Source organism: Hypanus sabinus, chromosome 6 (genome assembly GCF_030144855.1).
Source record: "Hypanus sabinus isolate sHypSab1 chromosome 6, sHypSab1.hap1, whole genome shotgun sequence".
Classification (NCBI taxonomy): domain Eukaryota; kingdom Metazoa; phylum Chordata; class Chondrichthyes; order Myliobatiformes; family Dasyatidae; genus Hypanus; species Hypanus sabinus.
Genome location: NC_082711.1, coordinates 89,180,871 through 89,192,979, shown reverse-complemented (window position 1 = coordinate 89,192,979; position 12,109 = coordinate 89,180,871). Strand labels below are relative to the sequence as shown.

The 12,109-nt window shown below is 41.2% G+C and overlaps 1 protein-coding gene across 1 annotated transcript in view; it reads left to right on the top strand.

The window, feature by feature from the left end:
- The window catches only part of si:dkey-256h2.1 (uncharacterized protein LOC337520 homolog), a 192,968-nt gene that overhangs the window by 106,195 nt on the left and 74,664 nt on the right, over positions 1-12,109 (top strand). The window contains exon 7 of the mRNA XM_059972591.1: positions 7,806-7,974. Within this exon, the coding sequence (XP_059828574.1) occupies positions 7,806-7,974 (169 nt within the window). The remainder of the gene's footprint in view (positions 1-7,805; positions 7,975-12,109) is intronic.

Genomic DNA, 12,109 nt, shown 5'->3' with positions numbered 1-12,109 from the left:
AGATGGGCAGAACTGGCCTATGACTAACTCCCTTGTAGCTTTTAATATTGGCATTTCACACTCTTTTGTGTGACATAAAAGCCTGTCTAATATTGCTCATTAAACATTGTCGTGTTTCTTGCTAGAAGTCCTATCATGGCAGCTTCCTGATGAACACCTTTTCACACATTTAGCCCTAAATTGCGTCAATCTAGTCCCCTCTAGATGTAATTTAAAAATTAATAGTTTATATTTGGCTGGCTGCCACTTAAGCCATTAACTGGATTTGCTAAACATAATGACACAAGGCGAATAAAGCTGTTTCAAAGGCACTAATTACAGGAAGTGTCATATCCAACTTTGGCAGCCAACCTTCTGAGAAGCCAACCACCCAATTCTTCTTAATTTCAAGAAATGCTCAAGTATTTTGAACACAGTCAAGACTGCAGGCCCCTTTAACATGCTATTATGCTGATCCTTTAGAGTTCCTACACTGGTATTTACATAATAACAGAAAATTATTCAAGTGTGTAATATAGTAAATTTCATCCAATCTGTCTTTCCCAGTCCACTATAAAGGAATGCAGTGTGATCAGACACTCACAACCAGCTCACTGGGTTTTAACAAAGCTATTAAGCACCAGACATCATTATTGCCTTGGTTGAAACACATACAAGGGAACAGTCTTAAAGACAGAATTTGAATGAACACTATCATGAAAACCTCAAAGTCATAATAAACAGTAAGTGGGGAGGAAGTCTCTACTGGCTAGAGTCTAAACTAAGATAACGGAAAATGGTTGTGCCTGTTGCAGGCCAATCATTTTAATCTTAAGGCACAGCTGTGAGCCTTCATCAGACAAGTGTCCAAGGCCCTAGCATTTTCATCTTTTGATAAATGATTAAAGGTTGGAAATGGAGAATGATTGATAATGGTTGCACTGTTCATTTCCATTCACAATAATTGTCTGCATACAAGAAGATGTGGGGAATATTCAAATGTGGTGCTATATCCACTGCCAGCAACAATCATTTGCCAAAAAAGAGGAATACCATCTCACCATGAATTCAAGAAACCATCATCATCATTGTTTTGTATTTATCATTAACCGGAAACGTAACCAGACTAATTTCCTTAATGATGTGGCCTCACATGTTTTCATCATTTAGAAGGCACAAGTCAGGAGTGTATGAGATTTTCATTTACCTAGATGAGCATAGCTTTAACATTGTTCCAGAATGTTTATGCAATTCAAGATTAACCCAGCAGAGTTTTCATACTGGAGAATTCCTCTTCTACTAAAAGAGATTAAAAGCAAACTCTGGAAAATCCATGATCGTGCTCATTAAACCAGCATCTTATTGGTTCATAGACTAGCATCAGGCTGCTCCAGATATGCTGTTTTAAAATTTCATGAACTAAATGCAGCAGCAGTGCTTTCCCATGAAGGGAAAACTGTCCTGGTAGCTGACTACTTCTTCTTAGGCAGTTCCTCAGTTTGAGATTGGCTTGCTTCCATTTTGGTTTTGTGGTTCAGGAGGTAACTACTGAGGCCTATACAGGAAAGGTAGACTCTACTACAGACAGGGCAATAGGTGATTTTCAGAGCAGGTGGTGGGTAGTTTTATTCCTTCGATAGTTTACACAGGGCTTCTGTGTGTTCCCAGTACATGGCCTTGAAATGCTCACTACTATCCCAGTTTTAGTCATTGAGAATTGTTCCTTTGGCTGGCAAAATACTAATCTGAGGAAACTTTTTCTTGCATTCTGTTTTAATTCCCTTTCTTCCTCAGTTAAAATGAAGTGGCGGATACGCTGGGTTCCTCAAAGACAATGAAGACTGCACTGATATTTCCAGATGTGGCTCTGCAACTGTTTTTTTTATGTTAACTGCCTGGAAAACATTTTGCTACATTAAAGGAACTTAATAAAGGAAAAGGGAACACCCTCAAAGTGCTGGGGGAAGTCAGCAGATCAGGCAGCATCAATGGAAGGCCATAAACAGTCAAAGTTTTGGGTTGAAACCCTTCATTAGGGCTGGAAAGAAAAGGGTCAGAAGCCAGAATAAGATAGTGGAGGGAGGGGAAGGAGTACAAAGTGGCATGTGATAGGTAAGACTAGGTGAGATGGAAGGTGAGTGGGTGGGAGAGAGGAGTGAAGTGAAAAGCTGGGAGCATTGGCTGATTGGCAGAAAACAGAGTGGGAATAAAGGGATCCTATTCTGGCTGGCTGCTGGTTACCAGTAGAGTTCCATAGGGGTCGGTGTTGGGACTGTTGCTTTTTACGATGTATGTCAATGATGTGGACTATGGGATTATTGGATTTGTGGCTAAATTTGCTGATGATACAAAGATAGGTGGAGGAGCATGTAGTGATGAGTAAACAGGGCCTGCAGAGAGACTTAGATAGTTTAGGGGAATGGGCAAAGAAGTGGCAAATGAAATACAGTGTTGGAAAGTGTATGGTCATGCACTTTGGTGAAAGAAATAAACAGGCAGACTATTATTTAGATGGAGAGAGAATTCAAAATGCAGAGGTGCAAAGGGACTTGGGGGACCCTCTGCAGGATACCCTAAAGGATAACCTCCAGGTTGAGTCGGTTGTGAAGAAGGCAAATGCATTGTTGGCATTCATTTCTAGAGGTATGGAATATAAGAACAGGGATGTGATGTTGAGGCTTTATAAGGCACTTGTGAGATCACACTGAGAGTATTGTGTGCAGTTTTGGGCTCCTTATTTTAGAAAGGATATATTGACATTGGAGAGGGTTCAGAGAAGATTCAGGAGAATGATTCCAGGAATGAAAGGGTTACCGTATGAGGAATGTCAGGCATCTCTTGGGCTGTATTCCCCGGAGTTCAGGAGAATGGGTGTGGGGATCTCATAGAAACATTCCAAATGGTAAAAGGCCTGAACAGATTAGATATGGCAAAGTTATTTCCCATGGTAGGGAGTCCAGGACAAGGGGGCATGACTTCAGGATTGAAGGGTGTCCATTTAGAACGGAGATGTGGAGGAATTACTTTAGTCAGAGGGTGGTAAATCTGTGGAATTTGTTGCCACGAGTGGCTGTGGAGGTCAAATCATTGGGTGCATTTAAGGGAGAGATAGATAGGTTCTTGATTAGCCAGGTCATCGAAGCATATGGGGAGAAGGCAGGGGAGTGGGGATGACTGGAAAAATTGCATCAGCCCGTGATTGAATGATGCAGCAGACTCGATGGGCTGAATGGCCTACTTCTGCTCCTATGTCTTATGGTCTTATGATAGGTGGTGTCACATGCCCCATGACTGGGTTACCAAACCAGCAGAAATGGAATGATACTTTGGTGGTACTATAACTAAAAGTGTTTATTAGTAAACTAAGTAATACAGTACAATAAAATGCAAATATACATAAAAAAACAGGTTAGCAATGATATATACAGAAATGTGGAAATATAAATCAAAACCAAGCTCTATCGAAGTCTAAGGATAAATGAATAGTCTTATGATGGTGCAGAGTTCAGTTCAGTTCAGTTCAGTTTAAGCTGAGGTAGTTGCTGTTGTACCGTTGGGGGGGGGGGGAGAGAGAGAGAGAGAGAGAGAGAGATGAGCAATTGTAGCAGACAAACCTTCCATTGTCTTCTTGTTCTGCTGTGGTCACTGACTGTGACCCCTCCGTTCCCGGCCAGACCAGTGATGAGCTTGTCACCCAGGCGAGGGTGGACACACACACAAGCCCCCACCGGCCTGCCTTCACACACTATGAGCCTCTGATCGATTCCCCCGAATCGATCCTCCAAACCCCCACCTTCCCGTGGGTGCACAATGCTCTTTCAGAGTCCCGTGGTGTGCCTGCCTGTGTCTCAGCAGACTTGCTTTTTTATCTCCCCTGCCGGGGTACCAGCCATCCATCAACTGCCCATGTCCATCACCTGGTCCTGCCTTGCTGTGTCAGCAGGGATTTACACAAACAGGCTAAATGTCCTTGGCGCTAAAGTCAACAATTAGTGATGGAGCCATAATACTAAATCACCCATGGAGCCATAACTTTAAATCTTTGTCTTTCTTTCTCACATCTGCAGCAGGATGCCTCCCCCCCTCTTCATCTCTCTCTCTCGTTAGCAGCATAGTTCACAGGGGGGTCAACTCTGGACCCCATCTCCATCTGGTTTTCTCATCACACATAACAGTGGCAAAAGGTAAAGGGCTGAAGGAGGAATCTGATAGGAGAGGATGGTGGATCATGGAAGATAGGGACAGATATGGGCAATCTGATGGAGGTGATGCGTGGTTGAGGAGAAGAGAAAGGGTGAGAGGGTAACCAGAATGGGGAATAGAAACAGAGAAAAGTAGGAAACATCTCTGAACACAGACTCTCTACTGACTTATTATACTAAACCACTGACTCTCACAGTAATCTTGACTATACCTCTCTCTCCAGCCTGTCACTTGTTAAAATTGCATTCCCTACTCTCAGTTCCAATGTTTCAACTGCATCCATTCTCAGTATGAGGCCTTCCTTTGTATAATATCTGAGGTATCCTCTTTTTTTTTCAAAGAACAAGGTTTCCCTCCCATCACCATTGATGCTGCCCCTCCCATATCTCCGTCCATTTCCCACACATCTGTTCCTACCCTATCCATCAACTGATGCAACAGGGATAAAGTAATCCTTATCTACCACCTCAGGAACTGCCGCATCCAGCGTATAGTTCTCCATAACTTGCACCATCTCCAAAGGGACCCTACCACTAAGTACATCTTTCCCCTTCTCCATGAATTGTCACTTTGTCGTGGTGGAGGAGCTTGTGTGGTCCTGAGATCCCAAGAGCGATGCCGTCTGGAGCTATGCTCCTGGTAGGGTCACCCATGGCAGTAAGGTTGAGGGTGAGGTCTCTGACAAAGAACAGTCCAACCAAGACCTCAACAGTGGAACAGGCGGACTAAGTTACTTGGAACTCAACAGCTGTGAAGGCAGATGAAGGCTGCAACAAATCCATCAGCTCCAATTGTCATGGTTTCCATGCCACTGGAATCACTTGGTTGATTTGTGAAGTATCGTGTGTTTCTTGGAGTGCAACATCAAGTACACGATAAACAAACACACGCAGAAACATTTTCACTCTGTGATAGATCAACGGAACGAAGACCATCATCCTCGACCTTGAGGGATAGCCATGACAACATTTTTCCCATTCCATAAGTTCAATCTTGCATGACTCCCTTGTATACTCATCCTTCCCCACTGATCTTCCTCCTGGTACTTATCTCTGCAAGAGTGACAAGTGCTACACCTGTCTCTTTTCCTCCCTCACCTCCATTTAGGGCCCCAAACAGCACCTGCAAGTCTCTCAGGCTCATCTGCTGTGTCAAGTGTTCTCGGGCTGGCCTTCTCTCCATTGCTGAGACCTGATGCGGTTAGGAGACTGCTTTATCGAAATCTTTGCCTTATCTGCCGCAAAAGGCCACTCATTTCAGTTCAACTTCCCATTCCCATTCTGACATGTTTGTCTATGGCCTAATCTACTGCCACAATGAGGCTAAATGCAGGTTGGAGGAGCAACACCCCATATTCTTTCTGTGCAGCCTTCAACCTGATGGCATGAACATCGATTTCTCTGACTTCAAGTAATTACTTACCATCTCACTTCTCTCTTTTTACATTACTCCCTCACCCTTTCTCCTCACGTGCTCATCACCTTCTTCTGGTTGCTCACCTTTTTCTCTTTCTTCCATGATTTGCTGTTATCTCCTATTAGATTCCTTCTTCAGCTCTTTATCTCTTCCACCTATCAGCTCCCAGTTCTTACTTCATAGCCCCCACGTCCACCTACTTACCTTCCCCCTCACCTGGTTTCGCCTATCACCTGCAAGTTTGTACTCCTTCCCCTCACCTTAGCTTCTTATTTTGGTATCTGCCCCTTTCCTTTACAGTCCTGTTGAAGGGTCTGAGTTCAAAATGCTGATTTTTTTTTAATTCCCCTCCACGATGCTGCCTGACTTGCTGAGTACCTCCTACACTTTGTATGTGTTGCCTAAGATTTTCGGCAGCTGCACAATCTCTTGTGTTAGTAAAGGAAAGTTGTTGTTGTGGTGAATGATCTTTGACCCAGAATATTCACTCTGTTTCGCCTTCTCGAGGTGCTGCATGACCTAAGAGTTTGTAGATTTTTTTTCATTTGATTTTCAGGCTGTTATTTAAGTTGAAAGATACTTAAGAGTGAATATGTTTAACTTCTGAGCCATGATATCTTGTAACTTGAAACTAGGCATTATTCTGTTAGCCCTTATCTCCTTTTTTATTCTAAGTTTGTCTGGTTCTGGAGAAATCATCTAGACAAGGTGAAGGAGGGTTGTGAATTAGAAAAGGGGTCAGAGAGTCAGGTGCAGCTGTTTTAGGGAGGAAATCAATGAGTAAGAAATATCATCGTTGGTTGGAGTTTGGTGAACTCATTTGGGAGGGTGGTGCAGAGGACAGTTAGATTGGGATGTGAGTATTGGGGGCAACTCAGGTGATTTGTGCAGTGGATGGGAAGGTTATTTGGTTTGTGTCATGTGACAAGTGGTTGTGTTGGGTTATCACTGTGAATCGGGTCTGTTACTGAGTAGGGTTGGATTGATTACTTAGCTTTCTGTTGTGTGACCAGTGATTGGGAGAAGACAGATGATGGACGAGATTGGCTAACATCAGAATTAAAGAGATGCTGGGTGCAGATTTTGAGTTTGGAAGAGAGTGGTTGTCTATTGGTACTATAGAAGGGAAATGGCTACAGAGGAGTGCTTGATGGAGAACAGGTAAATAAATAAATTACTTGTTACCTACAGAATAATTTCCTTACTGATATAAGGAAACTTACTTGAAATTGCTTCCCAGTTTCAGAGTGGGATCTGCTCAGAGATGTTCTTTTTAAATTGTGCAGCAGCACAGCATGCAACAATATTGAAAGCTAGTTCCACAGTGAATTCCCAATAACAAAAGTGCTTTGGAAAAATAGATCTTAATTTCTCTTTGCAATACAGTTGCAATAGAAATAAGATCCTACATGCTTGAAAGAGAAGACAGCTGCTTCTAGCAGGCAGAATTTCAAATGGAAGGTACCTGGTCGAATTTGTAGAATGTTGCAACTTTGACCTGGAAACAGACCAATCATGCTCTGGATTATGATAATTAATTTAGTGCTGAATTTATTTTTTATTATATATACTTATTTTAATTTATAGGTTTCATTATATTATTACTCTTATGTATTGCCATGTACTGCTGCCGCAAAACAACAAATTTCACAACATATGCCAGTGATATTAACTCTGATTTTAATTCTGTTTCTGAAAATATAGTGCAGTATTACCAAATTCAAGTTAAATATTTCAGATTGCTCTTAATTAAGATGCTGTATAAGGAATTAGTGATATTCTTTGTTTCATTTTGGATTATCCTAACTTTATTTTCTACAACTGTATTTGTTTCTGCTGTAGAACCTTAGTATAACGAATAGTAATAATAGAATACTTTCCACACTTCCTGTCAGAAATGTTGATGGTGGCAATGAAAGAATTGGAGGTTCAACATCCTGCCTGAAGTTCCACCCCTACCAAATAAATTTGTTTAGTAATATGCAGGTCCAGCAAAATATACTGTTTATGATTACTAAACAAAGTCAGAACAGAGAAAGTTAGAGGAGGAGGCTTATAGCCACTTTTGAAAGGTTGTAATGGCATGATGGAATTAATGATCATTGACAGTAGGAGGCTAGAAAAGTTACCTTGTACAAAATTTGATGAGGTAGGTACTGCAAATATATAAATAATAAATAAATTCGAAACATTACTGTCTTCCACAGATCTATCTTCATTTAACCATTTAGAACTTGATGTTTCATTGTCATGCCCTGGAACAACAGATGAAACCTGTGCTATTTGGGATCACAGAATTGAACTTTATGTGTGCTGTAAAGAGAACAGTTCATACTGCAATCTTGAACTTGGGAGATGGATCACACCATTCCGCAGGTAAACCAGTGCTTAATAAAAGAATGTAATCAGCAGTCTGTAACACTTGACACAAGTGGAGCCCTTTAACACTCCATAATGATTCTTCCTCTTCAATTAAAGGAGAATAAATAGACATTAGATCAGTGAGGGGTGGAAATTAGGTAGCAGGTTCGAGATCGAGACTTGCCTTGTTGATTTAGGATTGGACGTGGCCCTATTTCGGAACAAGGTTATCATTGGGGAGCAGGGATCAGGGAATCACATCAGAGGGTTAGGCCCTGAGGCTTGTGGGGTTAGCTGCATGATTTTGGAGTGAGATCAGGAGCCTAGGGAATGTTGTAAGCATTGGTACAGTATGCATGGTTTCCCAAAGGAACAAGGAGAGCTTGGGAATTAATTTACAGGGTCACTTCCAAAGACATAGTTGTGTCTGGAGTGCCCAGTGTTGAGGTCTGCTTGAATAACCTGTTCTAATATCCAATGCAATGCTTTAAAGAGAATCTTATCCAGTGAATGATGTAATCATGCAAGTGTCTGTTGAGAGAATCATGCCAGAACTTAATAAGTCATGCCAGAAGTGGCCAGTTGAATTTACTGAATTATACAAAACAGTTTAGAAATTTCCATCTTGTTTTGCTCTAGAGTGTGAGGAAATCGATTTTTAGTCATATATTGCCAGAAAAAAAAGCACTGTATAAATTAATTTCCATCCCTTTCTTTTCTTCATTTTAAATCTTTCCTGATTAGAATTTTAGTGAATCATGACATGCACATTGCATCTTTCCAATATTTTTGCCACAAAGAATGATCAAAACTTACAGCCAAACCAATATGTGCCCAAGTACCTGAATGAGATCTCGGGCTTTGATTACTTTGAGCAAAAATTTCATCTAGTCCAAGTTAATTACTTTGGAAGTAAAATTAAGTGGTGATTTGCAAATTAAATGCAATTTGTTTCCAGGGAAACTACACTTCTTGAATCCGGTGTTTCTGAGATAACTGAAACAGAATGGATCTAGTATCGTTTTCACGAGAACTTTGAAAAGCTCTTTGGAATTACAAATAAACTCACAGCCAGCAAATACAAGTTTTTGTTTTGCAAGTTTCAATGAACTCAAAATATTGACTCCCCCTTGTATCTATTTTTAGTCCCCTTGCAAATAACAACTTTTGAACCATGCTTTCATCTTTTATGAAGCAAACATAACCAAGAAGAAAACATTTGTTTCCTGGCAAAGTTTACTCATCCAACTGCAGAGCAAATTCTGTTGTCCTAAGTTTGTTGCACTATGTGTCTTCCGCATTCTTAGACAATTCATCTATTCATCTTTGAACAGAGCTGTCTCTGAGTGGAATTATTTGGTGACTTGTGCAGAACCATACTCAGAACCTGCCTTACTGCTGGCAGAATCAGTTCTTTTCCAATTATGAGGGACTTAAGCAATGAGCAATGATATGTTTTTTGAAGCATGCAGACCGTGCTTTGTTGTGAAGTGCTGGTAAACATGCTTTGAAGTGTTTCTAGCTTCTGAACATTTTCACAAAGCAACTGAAAATAAGCCAAGTTCTTGTTTGCTTTATCAAAACGTATTCTATTCAAATGTTCAAGGAGCCTTGACTGTTTCATTGCCTCATTAGAAAAAAAAGACAGTTTCCTCATAACAGACAAATTGGCTGCTGTTGGTTGTGGTATAAATCCGTATATCAGATACTCCACACTAATACTGTCTACATTTCTTTTTCATTTGGGCTGCTTCTGCCATTTTCGTTATGGGTTAACGACCGTGGTCAATCGCCTATTGTTAGAGTCCAACCTCAACTGCTGCGATGAGCAACGTGGGAAATTATGATGTCATCATAAATCTGACGGTGTATAAAGTGGGACTGCAATATCTCGGGCTGTGGGCTCGAGGAATGCGGTCAAGACCATTCAAAATGACAGATTTTGAAATTGGCCCCATTGATGCTGTGCCCTAATTCACAGGAATTGCATCACTGCATAATTAGATTGTGAGAATAGTACTAGCTACCACTGTATTACAGTACTGAATAGCAATAATACACAGCCAGGCCCAAAAATAACAATTTCTTTAGTCCAGATTTCTCACAATATACCAAATGTACAAGTGCCACATTGCTTTTCAACAACTATAATGTGCTTCAAGCAATGTCAAAGAAAACAGTGGGTTAGTAAGTGATGAGAAGGTTACGTGATCATTGTAATCAATTATGAGGCACTAAGGATCAACTGTTTATAATAAGTAATGAGTTACCTCACAGAATATATGCTAGGATGTTTTCACTAGTGGGGGAGTTTCAAACAAGAAGACACAGCTAAAAGTTAGGAGGTTACCTATTTATAACTAAGTTGCTAAAGTTTTTTTCTTGCAGAAGGTGGCGAATCTTTGTGTTCCTCACAGTGGGTGGTGGAAGCTGGATCATTGAAGTATTTAAAGTGGATGTCTAAAAATATTTGATAGCTTGAGGAATAGAGGGAGATGAAGAAATGGCATAAGGGAGTTGAGGTGGACATAGATTATGTATGCTTAAATGACAGGCAAGCTGCAAGGGCCTGATGACCTGTTCCTGGTCCATTCAACACACATAAAATGCTGGTGGAAGTTAGCTAGTCAGGTAGCATCTCTGGAGGGAAATGAACAGTTCTGTAAAGAAAAAAGCCAGAATAAAAGAGTAGGGTGAGGGGCAGAAACAGGAGATGACAGGTGGTAGATGAATCCAGTTAAGAGGAGGAAGGCAAGAGGGTGGGAGTGCAGGGAAAAGAGAATAATATGAGAAGCTTTGAACTGATAAGGCAGGGAAGGCAAAGAGCTGAAGAGGGAGAAATCTCTGATAGAAGAGAACAGTACACCATTGGGTAAAGGAAGTACATGGGAAACCACAGGAGGTGAAGGTGATGTTGATGGGCTGGTCATGAGGGAAGGGAAGGAGAAGAAGAAGGGGTTTAGAGGCTACAGGGATAAATGAACACAGAGCAGAGTGGTTATTGGAAGTTAAACAAGTGGATGTTCATGATGTCATTATTCCATTACATGACGGAATATAAGGGGTTGATTTGTGCCTGGCTTTGGTGTTGCAGTAGACGAGGCTGTGGACAGATATGTCAGTATGGGAATGGGACTGGACTTCAAATGGCTGACCACCAGGAGGCCCTGGCTGTTGCAGCAGATGGAGCCAAGGTGCTCAACAAAGCGATTTCCCCAATCTGCATGAGGTCTCACAGATGTAAAGGAGGCCACACTGGAAGCACCAGATACATTAAGTGACAATGATAGATTGCATGTGAAGTGCTGCCTCACCTAAAAGGATTGTTTAGGCCTCAGAATGTAGGTGAAGGAGAAAGTGTAGGGGAAGTTTGCAAGGATAAGTGCCTGGAGGATGCTCAGTAGGGAAGAATGCATGGACAAGGGAGACATGGAGAGAGTGATTCCTGCAGAAAGTGGAAAGAGGAGAGGAGGATATACCTGGTGTTGGAATTCTGTTCAAGGTGGTAGAGGTTGTGGAGAATGATATATTGGATACAGATGCTCATAGGGTGGTAGGTAAAGACAAGGGGAACCCCATACATGTTATGTCCTGCTCCTGTTTGCCTGCAAGTCTGGTGAGTAGAGGGTGAGTGCCAGGGATACTCCATCTTTACCAACTGTAGCAGCCAGTTTGCTCACAGAAATGTAATAGGTAAGTGACAGTTTAATCTGGTTTTAGAGTTGTTGATTGATGAATAAATGCTACCACAAACACAGTAACTCCAAGCTGCACAGTGTCACATAATCCTCTATTCCCACTAGATGAAAAGACTGAACCTCTGGAAAGCTAAATTCTAAAATAAAGGCAGAAATCATGGATTTAAATAGAGAAATTGTTGTCTAGGACTGCTTTTCTTTGACCTTTAATGCTGCTTCAGATGAGGGCCATGGTCATTGATTTCCTATACGTAGTGGCACAAGAAGTAAACTAGTATTAAAGTCTCCTGAAGCACACTGGTCAAGAATTTTATCTATGTTTAAAACCATATTTTGGAATAGTACTGCATGGAGACTTGTCATCTTTGTGAGAGGGCTAAATGAAGTGATTGGATGTGAGAGGGAAGATGAAGGATAAGTTCTAACATACACTACATGCTTGATAGAATCAT